Genomic DNA, 23,556 nt, shown 5'->3' with positions numbered 1-23,556 from the left:
TGGAAAGTCAACTCTCAGTGTAAGGGCTCAGGGTGTAGCATGGAGAAAGGGTCAGAGGCTGAGGTTCGCTGGATATTACAAGAGTGGCGTGCTTCAGGGGTCAGTGCTTGTGCCTCAACTGTTTATAATTTATATAAATGATCGGGATGAAGGGGTCGTAGATGTGGGAGCTGTCTTTGCTGATGACACATGTTGAGCGCTGTTGGAACCTTTCAAAATGAATCGCAAGATGCTGAGAAAGTGGCTCAGAACCATCGTTTCCATTCTTGGGAAGAGGGTGTTGTGAACAAAAGTCTCCTGTGTCCCCATGCTCTGTTTTCATGAACAATGTGAATCTTAGGCAAGTCTAAATCTAGAGTGAATTATACAATGAACGGAAGAGCCCTGGGAAAAGTTGATGGGCAGAGAGATCTGGGAGTGCAGGTCCATTGTACCCTGAAGGTTGCTGCACAGGTGGATAGAGTGGTCAAGAAGACATATAGTATGCTTGCCTTCATTGGACGAGGTTTTGAGTATAAGAGCTGGCAAGTCATGTTAAAATTGTACAAGACATTGATTCAGCCGCATTTAGAATACTGTGTACAGTTCTGGTCGCCACATTACCAAAAAGATGTGGACGTTTTGGAGAGGGTGCAGAGAAGGTTTACGAGGATGTTGCCTGGTATGGAAGGTGCTAGCTATGAAGACAGGTTGAGTAGGTTAGATTTATTTTCACTAGAAAAAAGGAGATTGAGGGGGGACCTGATTGAGGTTTACAAAATCATGAAGGGTATAGACAGGGTGGATAGAGACAAGCTTTTTCCCAGGGTGAAGGATTCAATAACGAGAGGTCATGCTTTCAAGGTGAGAGGTGGAAGGTTTAAGGGGGATACACGCGGCAAGTACTTCACGCAGAGGGTGGTGAGCGTTTGGAACGCGTTGCCAGCAGAGGTGGTAGAGGCAGGCACGGTAGATTCATTTAAGATGCGTCCGGACCGATGCATGAGTAGGTGGGGAGCAGAGGGTTACAGATGCTTAGGAATTGACCAACAGGTTTAGACAGTATATTTGGATCGGCTCAGGCTTGGAGGGCCGAAGGGCCTGTTCCTGGGCTGTGAATTTTCTTTGTTTCTTTGTTTCTTTCCCTGTCCCCACGTTCCATCTCCTGTGTCTCAACAAGGGCGAATAGCCAACACACAACCTGGTTCTGAAATGGCAACAGGACAGAGTGCGATCCAGAGATGGGTAAAGAAAAGGGAGTTGAATCAATGAGAAGGAGAGCAAGGGACTGGAAAGAGAAAGCGAGAATCTGAGTTGTAGGGTGAAGTGGGACAGAAGTGAATGGGTAGTGTGAGCGGTGGAGAGAGAGAGGGATAGACTGTGAGAGTGCATTGCGATATAAGAGAGACGGAGAGAAAGAGACAGAAGGAAACTGTGCATGAGGGATGTAATAAGAGCAGAGAGAGGGAAAGGAGAGGATTTGTTTGATGGAAGAACAGCAGACCCAGCAAGCTCCGGCAGCTAACAATGTGATAAGCATCCAGGCAGTTCATTTGCATTGATCTTGTCCCAAATCAATCACCTCCGGATAGTAGCATAGGATTGTCCCTGCTCACCTGAAAGGAAGGCTGGGGCCTGTGTTTTGATACTTTTTTTTGAGAAGGTGGCCCCTCTGACTGTGTCGCTGTCCTTCATTACTGCACTGAGAGTATCAGTCTGCTTAGGGGCTCAGACCTCGGGATCCCTCCTCTTTCCAATTGATGGTGATCAGAGTGACATGCCCGACAGCAAGCACAGCAGATTCCCTGCCCAGATACAGCACATCACTCCGCACTGTCCCCATCATCACTCTCAGTACAGGGGCAGCACAGGGTTAGATACAGAGTAAAGATTCCTCCGCACTGACCCTGTCATCACTCCCAGGACAGGGGCAGCACGGGGTTAGATACAGAGTAAAGGTCCCTCCACACTGTCCCCATCATCACCCCCAGGACAGGGGTAGCACGGGGTTAGATACAGAGTAAAGGTCCCTCCACACTGTCCCCATCATACTTCCAGGACAGGGGCAGCACGGGGTTAGATACAGAGTAAAGGTCCCTAGGCACTAACTCCGTCATCACTCCCAGGACAGGGACAGCATGGGGTTAGATACAGACTAAACCTCCCTCCATACTGTCCCCATTATCATTCCCTGGACAGGGGCAGCATAGGATCAAATACAGAGTAAAGGTCCCTAGGCACTGTTTCCGTCATAACTCCCGGGACAGGGCAGCACGTGGTTATATACAGAGTAAAGCTGCCCCTACATTGACCCCATCAAACACTCCCAGGACAAGGGCAGCACAAGGTTAGATACAGAATAAAGCTTCCTCTCGACAGTCCCCTTGCAGGCTGGGTTTTAGGGAGCATGTTGGTGTGAGGAGGGTAAAGGACCTTTGCAGCGATTCCTTCTCGCTTGCATTTCACTGCAGGATGATCCTGAACATGTGTTGATGAAATGGTGTTTAGAGAAAATGTAGTCGTTCCCGTGTATAACATGGCTGCCGATTGGCGCAAAGCAAAGGTCAGGTGATGTTGACCAATGTCAAGAAATGCCAGCCCAGGACCCCAGGATGAATCCTCAGTGCTCTCCAATGTGATGTGGTGCCTGAGAGAAACTCAATTTAACACCTCAGCCAGACATTGTGCTGTTCTGATACTGCAGCCCGCCCTCAGCACTGCATTTGGTGGGTCAGCCTGGACTATAGGCTTAGACCCCTGCACTGGGATTTGAACTCACAGCCTGTTGACTCAGATGCAGGAGAGCACACGGCAGCAAGCTGGGCCTTATGCTGAGCTCTTGATTAGTATCGAGTTCAACTGGGTTGCTGGACGGTGACCAATGTTTCCTCAACCCTGTCACATTGGCCCTGAGGTGTATTTTGAGATAGAGGCTGCTCGCTTCACCATCAGCTGAGATTAACTAAATGAGCAGAGGCCAGGAAGCAAGCGTGGGACAATCTCACCCTGCATGGCTTCTAGAGCATCAGACAGAGGCCTCACGAAGTGACGCATCGGCGGGTGGAGGTGTGCTGGTGGGGGAATTTGGAAAATAAATAGCACGTTGTGAGGGACATTCTGTGTTTGTTTGACTTTCCCTCGGCTTGGCTGGCAATGAAGCTGTGAAGAGGAAAGTTTTGTTAAAGAGCCATTGTTCATTTTATTGGCCAAAGCGTCAGGAATCAGATCCAACCCACAAACCTTCTGAATATGCCAGAATTCAGCCAAATGGAACCAAAATAATGAAGAGGCTGCTTTCCATTGCCCCCTGCAGATTCTGCAGAATGAACGGAGATTCACAAAATAACAGCCTCCCACACATTGCCCAGGCCCCAGCAGCTGATTGGACTCAGTGCCTGTCAACTAAGGAAAGGAGACGAACAACAACTGGGATTCCCATGTGTGTTGACAGCATGTTCCTGTTTATGTTCAACACATGCATATGCAGATGTGTGTGTGCACATGCATGCTAAGTCATACACACACACAAATATGTACACACTCTCACGCACACGCGCACACTCGCGCGCACACACGTTCACACTCAGTCACACATATGGGTACATAGTACATACACTCATATACATGCTCAAATGTTTGCATGCAGACACTCAGGGGCATACATATGTACGCAAACATGCATTTGCACAAATACTTGCCTGCTCTTAAAATACACAGCATGCATAGATTTCACTCACTCATAGAGTCATATAGCACGGAAACATACTCTTCTGTCCAACTCGTCCATGCTGACCAGATATCCTAACCTAATCTAGTCCCATTTGCCAGCACCTGTCCCATGTGCCTCTAAACCCTTCCTATTCATATACCCATCCAATTGCCTTTTCAATGTTGTAATTGTACCAGCCCCTACCACTTCCTCTGGCAACTCATTCCAAATATACACCATCCTCTGTGTGACAAAATTGCCCCTTAGGTCTCTTTTAAATTTATCCTCACTCGCAGATTCTTACTTACTCACTCCCTCATTCACTCACTTGCTCACACCTACTCACACACTCATATTCTCACTCACTCACTCAGACCCTCACTCGCTTACCTACTCACACACTCTTACTCACTCACTCAGATTCTCTCATTCACTCTCGCATGTGCATCATATGATTGGCCATTAATGGGTAGAGCATACTCTTGGTGTTTCCTGCTTGGTATTCTCAAATGCCTGAGGTACTTCCACCCACTCACATTCACACACGCTGATAATCTCTCACTCACATGCACTCACCAACACACAAAGATGTGCATGCATTCTGACACACACCACCAAATCTCTCTCGCACACACTGTCTTAAAGACACACACACTGTCTCTAATACACAAATCCATACTGTTCCCACACTCAGCACACTTTCTCGGCCTCATGCAGCAATGGTGTCGGAGACACTGGGAGAACGCTGTAGTTGAGCTACTGAATGTTAGCAGCTGCACAGAGATGTGGGACTGTGATGCCACATCATATCAATAAACTGGGAAATGTGAGTTTGTATTGCAAGTCAGGAGACTTGAGAATTTGAGTTCATGAAACAAATCAGATTATTGATAAAAATCCAACCAGATTATTGATGTCTGACCGGGGAAGGAACCCTACCTGTTCTGGGTTTATTCTCTTCTGGGTATTATTGCCATTTTGCTTCCATGTGTTTTCCATGTTCTCCATCCAATCTGTCAGATAGGACCAATGCCTGAGATCTTAATATATCCCTAAGGCATCCAATAGACACTGGTCTTTCTCGAATGGGACTTGCTGCATTAGTGAATGAAATGTTTGGGGTCATTACTCATGGTGACACTTTCATGTCTGAGTTGAAAGGTCATGGGCCCAAACCTCACTGGAGGCTCCAGACCAACACTCCCAGCGGGGTGTCTTGAAACAAGTAAACGTGGACAAATCGCCAGGACCTGATCAGGTGTACTCTTGAACTCTCTGAAAAGCTAGGAAAGTGATTGCTGGGCCCCTTGCTGAGATACTTCTATCGTCAATACACACAGGTGAGGTGAGGTTGGTTAATGTGATGCCACTGTTTAAGAAGGGTGGTAAGGACAAGCCAGGGAACTATAGACCGGTGGTGGGCAAATTGTTGGAGGGAATCCTGAGGGGCAGGGTTTACACATATTTGAAAAGGCAAGGATTGATTAGGGATAGTCAACATGGCTTTGTGCATGGGAAATCATGTCTCACAAACTTGATTGAGTTTTTTGAAGAAGTAACAAAGAGGATTGATGAGAGCAGAGCGGTGGACATGAACTATATGGACTTCAGTAAGGTGTTCGACAAGGTTCCCCATGGGAGACTGTTTAGCAAGGTTAGAGCTCATGGAATACAGGGAGAACTCACCATTTGGATACAGAACTTGGCTGAAAGGTAGAAGACAGAGTGTGGTGGTGGAGGGTTGTTTTTCAGTTTGGAGGCCTGTGACCAGTGGAGTGTCACAAGGATCGGTGCTGGGTCCTCTACTTTGTGTCATTTACATAAATGATTTGGATATGAATGTAGGGGACAAACATAGTAAGTTTGCAGACGACACCAAAATTGGAGGTGTAGTGGACAGCAAAGAAGGTTACCTCAGATTACAACAGGATCTTGACCAGATGGGCCAATGGGCTGAGAAGTGGCAGATGGAGTTTAATTTAGATAAATGTGAAGTGCTGCATTTTGGGAAAGCAAATCTTAGCAGGACTTATACACTTAATGGTAAGGTCCTAGGGAGTGTTGCTGAACAAAGAGACCTTGGAGTGCAGGTTCATAGCTCCTTGAAAGTAGAGTTGCAGGTAGATAGAATAGTGAAGAAGGCGTTTGGTATGCTTTCCTTTATTGGTCAGAGTATTGAGTACAGGAGTTGAGAGGTCATGTTGTGGCTGTACAGGACATTGGTCAGGCCACTACTGGAATATTGCGTGCAATTCTGGTCTCTTTCCTATTCGAAGAATGATGTGAAATGTGAAAGGGTTCAGAAAAGATTTACAAGGATGTTGCCGGGATATAGGATTTGAGCTATGGGGAGAGATTGAATAGACTAGGGCTGTTTTCCCTGGACCGTCAGAGGCTGAGGGGTGACCTCATAGAGATTTATAAAATCATGAGGGGTATGGATAGGATAAATAGAGAAAGTCTTTTCCCTGGGGTGGGGGAGTCCAGAACTGGAGGGCATAGGTTAGGGTGAGAGGGGAAAGATATAAAAGGGACCTAAAGGACAACCTTTTCACGCAGAGGGTGGTACGTGTATGGAATGAGCTGCCAGAGGAAGTGGTGGAAGCTTGTACAATTGCAACATTTAAAAGGCATTTGGATGGGTATATGAATAGGAGGGTTTTGGAGGGATATGGACCAAGTGCTGGCAAATGGGACCAGATTAGTTTGGGATGATATCCTAAATATCCTAAACTAATCTAGTTTAGGACAAGTTGTTAGAGTACTACGTTAAACTGTGAAAGTGTAGGGTACGAGATTATGTGGCCAAAAGCAAGGGAGTTCTTCCAAGTGCTCTGGGTGAATGTTCATCCTCCAACCAGCATCACCAAAGCCTATTAACTTGGCCTTCACGGCTTGTGGGATCTTGCTGTGCACAAAGAGCTTCCTGCATTGTCACAGAGACAAAGCTTAAGAAGCATTTCATTGGCCAGAATCTGCTTTGGGATGCCTAATGGTGCTATGGAAATGCAGTTTTCTTTCCCAAATACCTTCTTTTTTCAGGGGTGGGGGTTTAATTAAATCTCAAAGTCAGTGTCAAAATCATAGGCTAGTGATGCTCAGATCGCAATCTGAGGCTCTGATTTGGTTTTAGCGAAGGGGGTGTTGTAACCTGCGTTGGACGAATTCTGATGGGCGTGGATGTCTGCTCCAAATTGATTGTTGGTCCGGACTGCAGTCTGTCGGCTATTTTGCGTTCGGACTGTGATTTGTATCCGATAATCCAAACTGGGTCATCGACGGGGGAACAACGACCATCCCTAACAGAAACGTCCCCTTATTCCTCTCACCATCTTCTTCACGTCACGGACGGGGAAAAGCTTGGCAGGGGGCAGGGACGGGTAGGCCAATTGGTGCACAGCAAGATCCCAAAAGCATACAATGGGCACCTGCAGACAGAATGGATGTGGCAGGGTAGCAGTCGCAGTATTGGGATGGGAGCCCTACAGTTGTCTCACACACATTCCCCATTCCTGGGAAGTCATGACTTTGAATTGCTGAGGTTTGTTACTGCCCTTCACTAATAGGAGAGCGTGTTTGGCAATTGTTTTCACAATTGAGCAGCCTTCTTCAATGACCTTTAAAAGACATTTGAAGGGGTACGTGAATAGGAAGGATTTAGAGGGATATGGACCGAACGCAGGCAAATGGGACCAGTTTAGTTTGGGAAGCGTGGTTGGCATGGATGAGTCAGGCTGAAGGGTCTGTTTCCGTGCTGTATGACTTTACGAGGGGGCGTTCCTGTGTGATTGCAAGCTGATAGCACCATCAGAGTAACAACATGCCCAAGAGACCCCAGAACTGAGAATGGTTGCTTGCAAAGCCAGATGCTGGATTGTGAATGATTTTCCCAGTGAGTCCATCATCTCCATCTCGTGGAGTGGCTGAATTTCAAACTTTCTTCTTTATTTGTTCTTGCAGATTTCGATTCTGAAACGAAAAGGGTGCAGGACATGCTTTCTGGGATGGGGAGGCCACAGGTATGTGACCCTGTCTTCATTGTGGAAAAACACGGGGCCTGCTGACTATTTGGGAATCTCCGTAAGAAAAGCTGAAAGTGATGGAGCAACCTAACAGACCTGGCAGCATCCAGGAAGAGAGAAACAGCGTAAATGTTTCGAGTCCAGTAAGACTCATACTCAGAGCACTCAAGGCTCTGGAACCTGCTGAGTTTCTCCAGCACTTTCCGTTTGCATTTCAAGGCTCTACCATCCATGGCATTCCCATTTATTCGGGAATGTCCATGTTGGGAACAAGCTTGTGTCTGGGAGACACATTCTGTATCTCTGACACACTCAGAGAAAGTGGATTTCATTGTCTCAGCAAATGATTGGGATGAAATGTTCTGTTACTTTCACTAGGAAAATAGCCCAATCCGTGAGCTAAAAGGTAAGAGAAAGAGATGTCGTAAGACTGTGCTGAGAGTACAATCACAGACACCAGTGTACACAATAAATGCCAGTACATGTTGGTTGGGCTGAATGGCCTGTTTCTGTGCTATTAGTGTAGTATACGCTGAGAATCTCCCAGATCCTTTCCCTTCCCATTGCCATTCAGTTCCATTTGACCCTCATCTCATCTCCATCTTATCTTCATCTCCAACTCCCAAGCCTTACTTTGTGCTCCTTTCCCCCGATTTTACCAATCGAGAAAGAAGCCAGCAGCTGTGAGTCTTCAGATGGTTCTGGAATCTATGGAAATTAAGGGAATAAACTCCCACATTCCTGCAAAAAGAACCCAAGCGCGAGGTCAGGAGAAATGTATTGTTGGGATCTGAAATGTCACAGGGTGGTATCGGCAGATGAATGTTCAGAAGGGAATGAGAGAATTATCAGAAGGGGAGAAATTTGCAGGACTGGGGGTAGTAAGGTGGACTAGTTGGATGGCACTTTTCAAAGGACAGTGGATCAATTGGCTTCCTCCTTTGTTGTGGGATTGGCGAGATCGAGATGGGGGAAGGTCACAGGGTGACCAAAAAAAGAATAAATGCATGGTTTTCTTTTCCGTTTTCTTTGTTAACTTTCAACAACAATAATTTACAACTATTTAGCACCTAAATAATGATGTATCCCCAAGGCTGTTTATAAGAACAGACAAAAATGACGTTGGATACTGAGCCACAAAAGATGATAGCAGGACAAATGACCAAAGACTTGGCCAAAGTGGTAGGTTTGAAGGAAGGATGTGAGGCAGAGAGGTTGGGGGAATGAATTGCAGAGCTTAAAGCCTCAACGTTCAATTCATGTCTGCCAAGAGTGCACTGGTCAGGATTGGGAATGCACAAAAGATCAGAATTAGAGAGGTATGGGACTGGAGGAGGTTACAGAGATGAGGCAAGGCCACAGAGGAATTCTAAAACAAGGATGAGAATTTTAAAATCGAGACTTTTCCTTAACCCAAGCTGAGCATATTGGCAGAAGTGCAAATTGGGACACGGGCCACAGAGTTTTGCATGAGCTCAAGTTTCTAGAGGATAAAACACTGGAGATCAGTCCAGAATGCGGGAGAAGAATTAAGTTTAAATGTCACAAAGGTGTAATTGAGGCATTCAGTAACAGATGAACTGAGTCCAGTGAGCAGTTGAGCAGTGTAACAGAGATGGAAATAAGCAATCCCAGTCACGGTGAGGAAATGAGCATAGTAACTCCTCTCAGGGTCAAACGTGAAACAGATATAATAAAGATATTGGGGATGGCATGAAGGGGGATGGAGAAGGCTTTTTGACTGGTTGAGGGTGTGTGATCATGTGATGAGATCTCCTGGCAAATGTCCATCTCGAGTCAGCAAATGAAACCTCCGGAAAGGATACTGCCATCAGCGAGTCTTTGGCATTGTCTCCCTCTGGAGACTGTGGAAGCTGGTGACACTGATTAATTCAGCAAACAGGTTGATTCCTTTTGGAAAATAGTATGTTGGGTTCTAGTATCTGAGTGATTTGAGGTGGAACTCACACCAAGTGGAATGTGACTGGGAATGAACACGTGACTTTGAATCTCTGGGTTCTGTCATATGTGTCTCACAGAATCATCAATAATAGGAACAGGAGACAGCTATTTAATCCTCAGAGTCTGGTCCACCATTCAGTATGATCATGGTCCACCATGCTACTCAGTCTCTTAGACAGGATATCAGTATAACATTAAGAGGCAGCCTCATGATATCAACCTATCTTACCATGTGACCTGAACATTGGAAAGTTTCAGATTCCGTCTTAACTGGAACCACTTGAAGCATGACAAACTATTGTGTTCTCCCCTGTAACCAAATAGCTTAATGATACCCAAGGCCCTGAAGTGCCTGTGTATTTTAAAATTCATTTGTAGATATAAAATATGTTAATGAAATTTTGGATCTTTTTTTACCACGTTACCCATATCTAATTCTAGTTTTACGGGAGCTAACAGAAAGCATTTTCACCTAAAATACAAATGCGTTACAGGAGGCAAAAACACACCACCATTCTCAAAACTGTCAATCGCTAATGTTTTTCCACATTGTGTTTTGGACCATCAATGAGAAAGATTGATGTCTGATTAATCAATAACTCCATAATCATTGTAGCAAGTGGTTACCCTGATAAGGTGAAATCTATGGAACATGGGTTAATTCTCAAGGCCAGAGTTGATAAAAGCTCTGTTGTGTGCTGTTCTTTTGGTTGGCCACCAGATGGCTCACTATAACCAGTGGATTGAGATCAATGCCTTTAATAAACTTTCAGTTCACATTGGAGATGCAGAGTGTTAGGATGCATAGTTTTGCCTCATATGAAATAACTTCCTCTCTCCCAGAAGGAAAAAGCTAATAAAACTTGCAAAAGGCATATATTGTTCCAGTTCATCTTCTAAATATCAAAATGGAGTTCCAGTGTGACCAGAGCACTAAGTGTTGGTGTTATCTTCACGAGTTTGTCCCTCTGGTGTAATGGGCTATTGAGCCAGCAGGTGGAGGTAGATTATCATGCTTTGTGAGTGTTTGCCTCAGGACGTCAGTTTTTCAACTTCCCTCCCCCCATTTCGATTAGGTTAAATAGGAGGTAAAAAAAATGTCCCATACATTGGTTTTGTATTCCATTTTAAATTTGGTGAGTGAAAACATTCTGAAAAACTTGAATTTTGTTTTAAAATTTGTAGAGTGTTTGCAGTTCAGAAAAATAAGTGGAGATCTCACATTAACAAAAGCTTTTAATAGGTATAAACCATGTGGAGCACGCACAAGTTGACGTGAATTCAGGTTGACAGAAGTGATTCTTCAATGAATTGTAGAAGTAATTGTGAACTGGTGGGCAGAGCTGTGTATAGAATCCCTACAGAGCAGACATAAGTCGTTCAGCCCATTGAGTCTGCAATAACCTTCCAAAGAGCATCCCAACCTTTCCCCATAACCCCACATTAACTCACCTGGCCTGCAGAAACAACAGGCCAATCCACCAAACTTACACATCTTTGGACTGCAGGAGGGAATGTGCAAACTCCACACAGGCAGTCATTGAGCCATAGAGATGTACAGCATGGAAACAGACCCTTCAGACCAATGCGTCCATGCCAACCAGATATCCCAACTTAATCTAGTCCCATTTGCCAACACTTGGCCCATATCCCACCAAACCCTTCCTATTCATATACCCATCCAAATGCCTTTTAAATGTTGCAATTGTACCAGCCTCCACCACTTCCTCTGGCAGTTCATTCCATACATGTACCACCCTCTGTGTGAAACATTTGCCCCTTAGGTCTCTTCTATATCTTTCCCCTCTCACCTCAAACCTCTGATCCCCAGCTCTAGACTCCACCTCCCCAGGGAAGAGACTTTGCATATTTACCCTATCCATGCCCCTCATAATTTTGTAAACCTCTATAAGGTCACCCCTCAGCCTCTGACGCTCCAGGGAAAACAGCCCCAGCCTGTTCAGCCTCTCCCTATAGCTCAAATCCTCCAACCCTGGCAACATCCTTGTAAATCTTTGCTAAGCCCTTTCAAGTTTCACAACATCCTTCCGATAGGAAGGAGACCAGAATTGCACGCAATATTCCCAAAGTGGCCTTGCCAGTGTCCTGTACAGCCGCAACATGACTTCCCAACTCCTATGCTCAGTACTACTCTGACCAATAAAGGAATAGAAAGCATACCAAATGCCTTCTTCACTATCTTGCCTACCTGCGACTCTACTTTCAAGGAGCTATGAACCTGCACTCCAAGGTCTCTGTTCACCAACACTCCCCAGGAACTTACCATTAAGTGATTTGCTTTTCCAAAATGCAGCACTTCGCATTTAACTAAATTAAACTCCATCTGCCACTTCTCAGCCCTTTGGCCCATTTCATCAAGATCCTGTTGTAATCTGAGGTAACCTTCTTTGCTGTCCATGACACCTCCAATTTTGGTGTCATCTGCAAACTTACTAACTATGCCTCCTATGTTCATATCCTATTCATTTATATAAATTACAAAAAGTAGTGGACCCAGCACCGATCATTGTGGCACTCCACTGGTCACAGGCCTCCAATCTGAAAAACAACCCTCCACCACCACCCTCTGTCTTCTACCTTTGAGCAGTTCTGTATCCAAATGGCTAGTTCTCCCTGTTTTCCATTGGATCTAATCTTGCTAACCAGTCTCCCATGGGGAACCTTGTCGAACGCCTTACTGAAGTCCATATAGATCACATTCACCACTCTGCCCTTATCGATCCTCTTTATTGCTTTTTCAAAAAACTCAATCAAATTCATGAGACATGACTTCCCATGAACAAAGCCATGTTCACTATCCCTAATCAGTCCTTGCCTTTCCAATTATGTGTAACCCTTTCCCTCAGGATTCCCTCCAACAACTTACCCACCAGCAATGTCAGGCTCACTGGTCTATAGTTCCCTGGCTTGTCCTTACCACTTTCTTAAACAGTGACACCACATTAGTCAACCTCCAGTCTTCCGGCACCTCACCTGTGACTATTGATGATACAAATATCTCAGCAAAGGGCCCAACAATTACTTCCCTGGCTTCCCACAGAGTGCTAGGGAACACCTGATTAGGTCCTGAGGATTTATCCACCTTTATGCGTTTCAAGACATCCAGCACTTCCTCCTCTGTGATATGAACTTTTTTCAAGGTGTCACCATCTATTTGCACACATTCTATATCTTCCATGTCCTTCTCCACAGTAAATACTGATGCAAAATACTCGTTTCGTATTTCCCCCATCTCCCGCGGCTCCACACAAAGGCTGCCTTGTTGATCTTTGAGGAACACTATTCTCTCCCTAGTTACCCTTTTGTCCTTAATATATTTGTAAAAACCCTTTGGATTCTCCTTAATTCTATTTGCCAAAGCTATCTCATGTCTCCATTTTGCCCTCCTGATTTCCCTCTTAAGTATACTCCTACTGTCTTCATACTCTTCTAAGGATTCACCCGCTTTATCCTGTCTATACCTGACATACACCTCCTTTTTCTTAACCAGGCCCTCAATTTCTTTAATCATCCAGCATTCCCTATACCTACCAGTCTTTCCTTTCACCCTAACAGGAATATACTTTCTCTGGATTCTCGTTATCTCATTTCTGAAGGCTTCCCATTTTTCAGCCATCCCTTTACCTGCGAACATCTGCCCCCAATCAACTTTTGAAAGTTCTTGCCTAATACTGTCAAAATTAGCCTTTCTCCAATTTAGAACTTCAACTTTTAGATCTGGTCTATCCTTTTCCATCACTATTTTAAACCTAATAGAATTATGGTTGCTGGCCCCAAAGTGCACCCCCACTGACACCTCAATCACCTGCCCTGCCTTATTTCCCAAGAGTAAGTCAAGTTTTGCACCTTCTCTAGTAGGTACATCCACATACTGAATCAGAAAATTGTCTTGTACACTCTTAACAAATTCCTCTCCATCTAAACCTTTAACACTATGGCAGTCCCAGTCTATGTTTGGAAAGTTAAAATCCCCTACCATAACCACCCTATTATTCTTACAGATAGCTGAGATCTCCTTACAAGTTTTTTTCTCAATTTCCCTCTGACTATTGGGGTCTATAATACAATCTGAATAAGGTGATCATCCCTTTCCTATTTCTTAATTCCACCCAAATAACCTCCCTGGATGTATTTCCAGGAATATCCTCCCTAAGTACAGCTGTAATGCTATCCCTTATCAGAAATGCCACTCCCCCTCCTCTCATGCCTCCCTTTCTATCCTTCCTGTAGCATTCGTATCCTGGAACATTAAGCTGCCAGTCCTGTCCATCCCTGAGCCATGTTTCTGTAATTGTTATGATATCCCAGACCTATGTTCCTAACTATGCCCTGAGTTCATCTGCCTTCCCTGTTAGGCCCCTTGCATTGAAATAAATGCAGTTTAATTTATTAGTCCTACCTTGTCCCTGCCTGCCCTGACTGTTTGACTCACTTCTGTTCTCAACTGTACCCGTCTCAGATTGATCTCTTTCCTCACTATTTCCCTGGGTCCCCCCCACCCCCAAACTTACTAGTTTAAATCCTCCCAAGCAGTTCTAGCAAATTTCCCTGCCAGTATATTAGTCCCCTTCTAATTTGGATGCAATCCATCCCTCTTGTATCCCAGAAGAGATTCCGATGATCCAAAAATGTGAATCCTTCTCCCATACACCAGCTCTTCAGCCATGCATTCATCTGCTCTATCCTCCTATTCCTACCCTCACTATCTCATAGCACTGGGAGTAATCCAGATATTACTACCCTTGAGGACCTCCTTTTTAAATTCCTGCCTAACTCTCTAGGTTCTCCCTTCAGGTCCTGATACTGTGGGGCAGCAGTGCTAACCACTGTACCACCCCAATGGGACTGTGGGTCTGAAATGGTTAATACTGAGTAGTTCATTAAGAACCGCCTACTCACAATGGAAATATCACATGGACTTTGGGCCGAAAAGCCCAGGAACTTGAAGGAGAGTGACGAAACCTTCAGGGACCTCCTGAAAATCTCTTCAACTCTGTCCATCATATCAATGTAATCTCTAACTGATATGCAGTAAGCTATTAAATAAAAGCAAAATACTGGAAATCTGAACTAAAAACAGAAGTTATGCAGAATCTCAGCAGGTTTAGCAGCATCTATGGAGTGAGAAAAACAGAGATAGTGTCTGTAGTCCAATATGAATCTTCTTCAGAATTGAAACATGTGATAAGTCCCACAGGAATTTCCAGAAAGTATATTCAGAGAGTAGGGAAAATGTGAACTGTTGCAGCTTCAATGAAGGTTAGGGAAAGTGGTCTCGATAAATGGAACATTGGATAGAAACATAGGAGTAAAAGGAATAGGAAGATAGGGTGAGGTAATGAGAGGCCAGAGGAGGTTCATGTGAATCATAACCTGTAGCATGGAACAAGTGGGCCAAATGGCCTGTTTTGAACTGAAGTGTGATGCATTTCAATGTCAATGTGTTTTCTTTGGTAGGTATCCAATGTCCAAGCCAGGGCAGCTCTCCTCACCTGGGCTCCACCTACAGGCCTCACCAACGGGGACAAACAGACAAACGGCCTACCATACACCTGTAACTATGAAGTGGCCTCTTCAGATAAGGGCAAGGACGGGAAGTACAAGATTATTTATAGGTGAGAAACCCTAGCATTGAGAAAACTAGACACATTACTGCCTTCGAAAAGCAATCTCCATTTCAGACACCAGTGTCAATGCCAAAACACTTCCAGGACAGGGGCAGCACAGGGTAAATTCAGAATAAAGCTAACCCTACACTGTCCCCATGAAATAGTCCCAGGACAGGTATAGCATGAGGGTAAATTCAGAGTAAAGCTAACCGTACACTGTCCCCATGAAATAGTCCCAGGACAGGGACAGCACAGGGTTGGAAACAGAGTAAATCTATAATGTCCCCATGGGACATTCCAGAGCAGATACAGTTGGGGTTCAAGAACTAGTTAATTGGATTCAAGTCAATGCACTGTGCTATTGCAATGGATCAGAGTGCATCGTGAAGACAGTGTTCAGCTGAGTTCTAATTAGTTTTGCTGACCATTCCTAGCTTGGCTTTTATTCTCTGGAATTTTCCACAATGGGTCTCAGACTGGTGAGAAGTTGGGAATTTGCGACAGCTTCCTGCCCAGAACCTCCTCGCTATCCTGGAGAATAACCGGGAACGTGATGAGTGGGTTATTGCATTTTTAGTTTTCCTGTTGCCAACACCTTGGGTCTGTTGTCCGAGTGCCCCACATGTTCAGAAGGATTTTGAAATCTTGGAGATGTTGTTGGAGGGAGAACGCCGAGAAAGATGCAAAATGATGAGGGACTTCAGTTCATGGAGAGAGACTGACGTAAGATGGGATCATGCTTCTTAGAGCCAAGACTATCGAGGGGAATGTGAAATTGATCATATCAAAGTCATGAGGTGATTTGATGGAGTAAGCGAGGAGTAAGCGAATGCATCAGAAAGACAGTTGGTAACAGAGGATGTGGATTTATGGTGATTGACAGACATGCCTGGGGTGGGAGTGGAACGGAGATTGGGGGAATGGTTTGTACACAATAGATTGTTAGGATTTGGAACATGCAGCCTGAGAAGCAGTGGAAGCATATTCAATGAAAACTCTCCATTGGGAGTTAGCTAAACACTTGAAGGACAACCGGTTGCTAGGCAGTAGAGACAGGACCCAGGGGAGGGGACTCATTGGTCAGTGTTTCCCAAGTAGAACATGCAATGGGCTGAATGACCTCATCGCTTGATGTACGTTTCTCTTTCGATTGTAATCAGTTGGATTGCTCTGTTTTCAGTGGAGAAGATTTAGAATGCAGCCTGACTGATTTACAGCCAACAACAGATTATCACATCAGGTAAGCCTGTTTACACAGTCAACTCAATTGAGTGGCCACTTGATAGCCCAGGATTTGCATATTGTCAAAAAGAGAGATGTGTTACAAACAATTTTCCTCTGGTACTCACTACAAAAGTAAGAATGTCAAATTTCAATTCACCTCAACAGCTTCCACAATAGGAGATACGCACACTGATTGGTCGGTAGGTTGACTGTTAGCAATGGTTCTGTAACCGGGCACACTGATTGGTCGGTAGGTTGACTGTTAGCAATGGTTCTGTAACCGGGCACACTGATTGGTCGGTAGGTTGACGGTTAGCAGTGGTTCTGTAATTGGGCACACTGATTGGTCGGTAGGTTGACTGTGAGCAATGGTTCTGTAACCACTGATTGGTCAGTAGGTTGACTGTTAGCAATGGTTCTGTAACCGGGCAACACTTGGTGGTCAATCTTGAGAGCTATTTTAATGTAGTTTAAGATTGTCAGTTGAGTTTATAAAATATTTCTTTTATGCATGCTGCAAGTGTCATCTATACAGACGCAGACTTTTGCCCGAAACATCAATTCTCCTGCTCCTCGGATGCTGCCTGACCTGTTGTGCTTTTCCAGCACCACACTCGTGACTCTGATCTCCGGCAGCTGCAATCCTCACTTTCTCCTACACATACACAGGGGCCCATAACCTGCAAACTACAGTATATATTCAAGCCTTACTCTTTACCTGGGAGTGAGGAGAGACTTTGGTTCCCAGTTGCTTTCCCCTGGGCAGCACCTCAATCAATCAGTGTCACCTTTTAGCCTTGGGATGTTTTTCTTTGTCTTTTCATGGGATGTGGGTGTTGAAGGTGAGTCCAGCCTTTGTTGCTTGTCCTTCGTTGCCCATGATCGACTTCAGGAGGCAGTTAGAGTCATCCCCCCTTGATGTGGGTCTGGAGTCATGAGTGTAGACCAGACCAGGTAAGGATGGCAGATGTCCATCGCTAAAGGACATTAGTGAATCAGATGGGTTTTTACAATGACTCATGATAGTTCCCACGCCATAAATACTAGGGCTAGCCTTCAATTCTAGATTTTAATTACCGAATTTAACTTCCTCCAGCTCGTGTGATGGGGTTTGAAGGCAGATCCCCAGAACTATAGATCTGAAGCTTTAGAGCTTCAGGGTCAGAAGTGGTTTTATCACTGCACCACCATCATGGGCTGAATGTGCTTTAACTGCCCGGTTACAGAAGGAGGCCATTCAGCCTGTTCGATTTGATCCGGCTCTTGAGAAGAGAGGTTTAACAAATCCCACTCCACCCACTGCCCTCAAACCCATTTGCATGGGGCCCAGGACTTGCTTTCCCTTTAGATTCTCTCTCCTGAAAGACTTAATCGAATCTTCTTGCGCCTCACACTCAGGCAGAACATTCCGGATTCAAGCCAGTCAGTTGATGAAAAGCTCACTTCTCATGTTGCCTCAGATTTCCTCAGCCAATCTTTTTAATTGGAACCCCTTGAGAGATCCTTTGTTCCATTAACGGCACCATATAAATGCACCAGATGTGGGGAGATAAAGGAAACTGTGCCAACTGGGAATTTATCTTCCGAATCCCCTCGACCTGACCCTTACCCCAAATGGCTACAAGACAGGCCTCTCTCGGCCAGTGGTTTTCTGCACTTCACCTTACCATGCAACCTGTCACCTTTGCCTTGCCAGAGTTTCCACAATCTATAACTCGGTGAAAGGGTCGTACTCTGAGCCAGTCAGTTTCACCACTCAGAGCTGTGCACCAGACACACCATCACCACCGAAACTCTCCCATCGGACGAAAAGCACACTGACCATCCAGTGGAAGGTAAGAGGTGACGTTCTGAGCAAAAGGGCCATCGTGAATGAAAGCAGGCACTGGGATTAGTTTGTGATTGATACAGGGACATTGGGAATGTGGGGAGCAGTGGGATTAGTTTGTGATTGTTACAGGGACATTGGGAATGTGGGGAGCACTGGGATTAGTTTGTGATTGTTACAGGGACATTGGGAATGTGGGGAGCAGTGGGATTAGTTTGTGATTGTTACAGGGACATTGGGAATGTGGGGAGCACTGGGATTAGTTTGTGATTGTTACAGGGACATTGGGAATGTGGGGAGCAGTGGGATTAGTTTGTGATTGATACAGGGACATTGGGAATGTGGGGAGTAGTGGGATTAGTTTGTGATTGATACAGGGACATTGGGAATGTGGGGAGCAGTGGGATTAGTTTGTGATTGTTACAGGGACATTGGGAATGTGGGGAGCACTGGGATTAGTTTGTGATTGATACAGGGACATTGGGAATGTGGGGAGCACTGGGATTAGTTTGTGATTGATACAGGGACATTGGGAATGTGGGGAGCAGTGGGATTAGTTTGTGATTGATACAGGGACATTGGGAATGTGGGGAGTAGTGGGATTAGTTTGTGATTGATACAGGGACATTGGGAATGTGGGGAGCAGTGGGATTAGTTTGTGATTGATACAGGGACATTGGGAATGTGGGGAGCAGTGGGATTAGTTTGTGATTGATACAGGGACATTGGGAATGTGGGGAGCAGTGGGATTAGTTTGTGATTGATACAGGGACATTGGGAATGTGGGGAGCAGTGGGATTAGTTTGTGATTGATACAGGGACATTGGGAATGTGGGGAGCAGTGGGATTAGTTTGTGATTGATACAGGGACATTGGGAATGTGGGGAGCAGTGGGATTAGTTTGTGATTGATACACGGATATTGGGAATGTGGGGAGCAGTGGGATTAGTTTGTGATTGATACAGGAATATTGGGAATGTGGGGAGAAGTGGGATTAGTTTGTGATTGATACAGGGACATTGGGAATGTGGGGAGCAGTGGGATTAGTTTGTGATTGATACAGGGACATTGGGAATGTGGGGAGCAGTGGGATTAGTTTGTGATTGTTACAGGGACATTGGGAATGTGGGGAGCAGTGGGATTAGTTTGTGATTGATACAGGGACATTGGGAATGTGGGGAGCAGTGGGATTAGTTTGTGATTGATACAGGGACATTGGGAATGTGGGGAGCAGTGGGATTAGTTTGTGATTGATACAGGGACATTGGGAATGTGGGAGCAGTGGGATTAGTTTGTGATTGTTACAGGGACATTGGGAATGTGGGGAGCAGTGGCATTAGTTTGTGATTGATACAGGGACATTGGGAATGCGGGGAGCAGTGGGATTAGTTTGTGATTGATACAGGGACATTGGGAATGTGGGGAGCAGTGGGATTAGTTTGTGATTGATACAGGGACATTGGGAGTGTGGGGAGCAGTGGGATTAGTTTGTGATTGATACAGGGACATTGGGAATGTGGGAGCAGTGGGATTAGTTTGTGATTGATACAGGGACATTGGGAATGTGGGGAGCAGTGGCATTAGTTTGTGATTGATACAGGGACATTGGGAATGCGGGGAGCAGTGGGATTAGTTTGTGATTGATACAGGGACATTGGGAATGTGGGGAGCAGTGGGATTAGTTTGTGATTGATACAGGGACATTGGGAATGTGGGGAGCAGTGGGATTAGTTTGTGATTGATACAGGGACATTGGGAATGTGGGGAGCAGTGGGATTAGTTTGTGATTGATACAGGAACATTGGGAATGAGGGGAGCAGTGGGATTAGTTTGTGATTGATACAGGAACATTGGGAATGTGGGGAGCAGTGGGATTAATTTGTGATTGATACAGGGACATTGGGAATGTGGGAGCAGTGGGATTAATTTGTGATTGTTACAGGGACATTGGGAATGTGGGAGCAGTGGGATTAATTTGTGATTGATACAGGGACATTGGGAATGTGGGGAGCAGTGGGATTAGTTTGTGATTGATACAGGGACATTGGGAATGTGGGGAGCAGTGGGATTAGTTTGTGATTGATACAGGGACATTGGGAATGTGGGGAGCAGTGGGATTAGTTTGTGATTGATACAGGGATATTGGGAATGTGGGGAGCAGTGGGATTAGTTTGTGATTGATGCAGGGACATTGGGAATGTGGGGAGCAGTGGGATTAGTTTGTGATTGATACAGGGACATTGGGAATGTGGGGAGCAGTTGGATTAGTTTGTGATTGTTACAGGGACATTGGGAATGTGGGGAGCACTGGGATTAGTTTGTGATTGATACAGGGACATTGGGAATGTGGGGAGCATTGGGATTAGTTTGTGATTGATACAGGGACATTGGGAATGTGGGGAGCATTGGGATTAGTTTGTGATTGAGACAGATACATTGGGAATGTGGGGAGTAGTGGCATTAGTTTGTGATTGATACAGGGACATTGGGAATGTGGGGAGCAGTGGGATTAGTTTGTGATTGATACAGGGACATTGGGAATGTGGGGAGCAGTGGGATTAGTTTGTGATTGATACAGGGACATTGGGAATGTGGGGAGCAGTGGGATTAGTTTGTGATTGATACAGGGACATTGGGAATGTGGGGAGCAGTGGGATTAGTTTGTGATTGATACAGGGACATTGGGAATGTGGGGAGCATTGGGATTAGTTTGTGATTGATACAGGGACATTGGGAATGTGGGGAGCATTTTGATTAGTTTGTGATTGATACAGGTACATTGGGAATGTGGGGAGCAGTGGGATTAGTTTGTGATTGATACAGGGACATTGGGAATGTGGGGAGCAGTGGGATTAGTTTGTGATTGATGCAGGGACATTGGGAATGTGGGGAGCAGTGGGATTAGTTTGTGATTGATACAGGGACATTGGGAATGTGGGGAGCAGTGGGATTAGTTTGTGATTGATACACGGATATTGGGAATGTGGGGAGCAGTGGGATTAGTTTGTGATTGATACAGGGATATTGGGAATGTGGGGAGGAGTGGGATTAGTTTGTGATTGATACAGGGACATTGGGAATGTGGGGAGCAGTGGGATTAGTTTGTGATTGATACAGGGACATTGGGAATGTGGGGAGCACTGGGATTAGTTTGTGATTGATTCAGGGACATTGGGAATGTGTGGAGCATTGGGATTAGTTTGTGATTGATACAGGGACATTGGGAATGTGGGGAGCAGTGGGATTAGTTTGTGATTGATACAGGGACATTGGGAATGTGGGGAGCAGTGGGATTAGTTTGTGATTGATACAGGGACATTGGGAATGTGGGGAGCAGTGGGCTTAGTGTGTGATTGATACAGGGACATTGGGAATGTGGGGAGCACTGGGATTAGTTTGTGATTGATACAGGGACATTGGGAATGTGGGGAGCAGTGGGATTAGTTTGTGATTGATACAGGGTCATCAGGAATGAGGGGAGCAGTGGGATCAATTTGCGATTGATAGAGCGACATCAGGAATGATCGGGCATTGATCCAGGGAGTTTGCGGAATGAACAGAGCAGTGGAATTACTTGAGGATTGAGTTAGGATGAGAAAAGGGTGCAATGGGATTGACACAGGGCTCAAAAATGAGCAGTCAGCTTAGTTTAGCTTTACTCCAACAATGAGCCAGTACCAGAATGATAGGCCAAGTGCTTTCTTTCTCTCTCTCTATCATGTCAACTTGCAGAGGTGTAAGACAAGATCTAACACTAATCGATTGTAAATCTCATCTTTTGTGTTTTAATTGTCTCTCAGGCACCTGTGGACAATGGATCAAAGATCACCAGCTACCTTCTCGAGTGGGATGAGGTTTGTATTAATGTATTGGTCAAACTGCCGGGATAGTTCAACTTCATTTCTCAAGGTTTCCTGTCGAAATCCAGAATGCCTTTTATCGAGAAATTGTATTGAAGTAGAAATGTGCTCAAGCAAGAAACATTGCTCGACTTAATAAATCAGCTCATAATCTCAGCAATCGATATCTTATTGGGGATTAAATTGCTGAATAAACTGTGCCTTTGGGATCGGAGGATCAGCGCTGTTCTTCCATTCCCTGAGAGAGTCAGATGTTTCTTTTTGTGTGACAAAACGATTATTCACGATTCTCCTTCATCAAGAAAGTAGGTACTTTTCAGCAGACAGAGCTGGAGGTGTTGTCTATTTGCGTGGATCCATGGCACAGTCACTCATGAGTGTAGACACCTGACCCAGAGTCAATCCTCACTGCTATTTCTTCATCACTAAGTAAGCCACATAACCAGGGTTTGAAACAGTTCATTCTCAGGATGTGGGTGACGTTGGCTTGGCCAGGATTTGTTGCCCCTCCCTAGTTGTCTTTAAGAAGGTGATGGTGAGCTGCCTTCTTGCATTCCATGTCGGGAGACATACAATTCCGTTAGGGAGGAAGCTCAGTGATATTGAAGGAACAGTGATATATTTCCAAGTCAGGATAGTGGGTGACTTAGAGAGATGGCATTCCCATGTATCTGCTGCCCTCGTCCTTCTAGATGGTAGACTTTATTGATATGAAAGGTGCTGTCAAAGGGAGCTTGGTGAGTTGCTGCGATGCATCTTGTCAGTGGTACATACTGCGCCACAATGCTTCAACAGGGGAAGGGAGTGAATATTGAGTAGTGTGGAAATTGCCCCTATCCATCTCGGGCATTTGGGAGGCAAGTCTCACATGATCTGTCAGACTATTGATTTTAACGGTTTCTCTCCCTTCCTTGTGCTTAGGGGAAACGGAATAACAGATTTCGGGAGTGTTACTTTGGTAACCAGCGGCATTACAAACTAACCAAACTCTTACCAGCCATTGGTTACACCTTTCGGTTAGCAGCATGCAACGATATCGGCACCAGGTAAGTGAAATGGATGGGGCATTCTTGTGGCAAGCCATTTTCCTCCAGTTTTACCGATGGGGCTAGTTGTGGAATCTTGCTGTGTATCATTAGAGTCACCAGGTGTAACCAGTCCCATGGCTAAGGCAGCCACAGGAACATGGCAACTTGTTCTTGGATTGAGTGACATTGTTGATTCGGGTAATTGTTGCTCTGGAGTGGGGGTGGGTGGGTTGCTTGAGAAGGTGGTGTTCCTTTGGCTGCAGGACAATGCACTGAGCGGGTCAGTGCGTTAGAAATTCGATTAAAAATCAATG

At 45.2% G+C, this 23,556-nt stretch overlaps 1 protein-coding gene across 4 annotated transcripts in view; it reads left to right on the top strand.

Moving 5' to 3' along the window:
* Positions 1-23,556, top strand: part of fndc3ba (fibronectin type III domain containing 3Ba) — a 352,878-nt gene that overhangs the window by 229,142 nt on the left and 100,180 nt on the right. For all 4 annotated transcript variants that reach the window (XM_087993367.1, XM_043702595.2, XM_087993369.1 and 1 more), the window contains 6 exons: positions 7,649-7,707; positions 15,151-15,308; positions 16,483-16,542; positions 18,223-18,361; positions 22,155-22,208; positions 23,136-23,260. In XM_087993367.1, the coding sequence (XP_087849493.1) occupies positions 7,649-7,707; positions 15,151-15,308; positions 16,483-16,542; positions 18,223-18,361; positions 22,155-22,208; positions 23,136-23,260 (595 nt within the window). The remainder of the gene's footprint in view (positions 1-7,648; positions 7,708-15,150; positions 15,309-16,482; positions 16,543-18,222; positions 18,362-22,154; positions 22,209-23,135; positions 23,261-23,556) is intronic.

The sequence above is a fragment of the Chiloscyllium plagiosum genome, unplaced genomic scaffold, assembly GCF_037043375.1.
Source record: "Chiloscyllium plagiosum isolate Xiang-an unplaced genomic scaffold, Cpla_swu_hap1 HiC_scaffold_13, whole genome shotgun sequence".
Classification (NCBI taxonomy): Eukaryota; Metazoa; Chordata; class Chondrichthyes; order Orectolobiformes; family Hemiscylliidae; genus Chiloscyllium; species Chiloscyllium plagiosum.
This window is presented reverse-complemented; position numbering and strand designations above follow the sequence as displayed.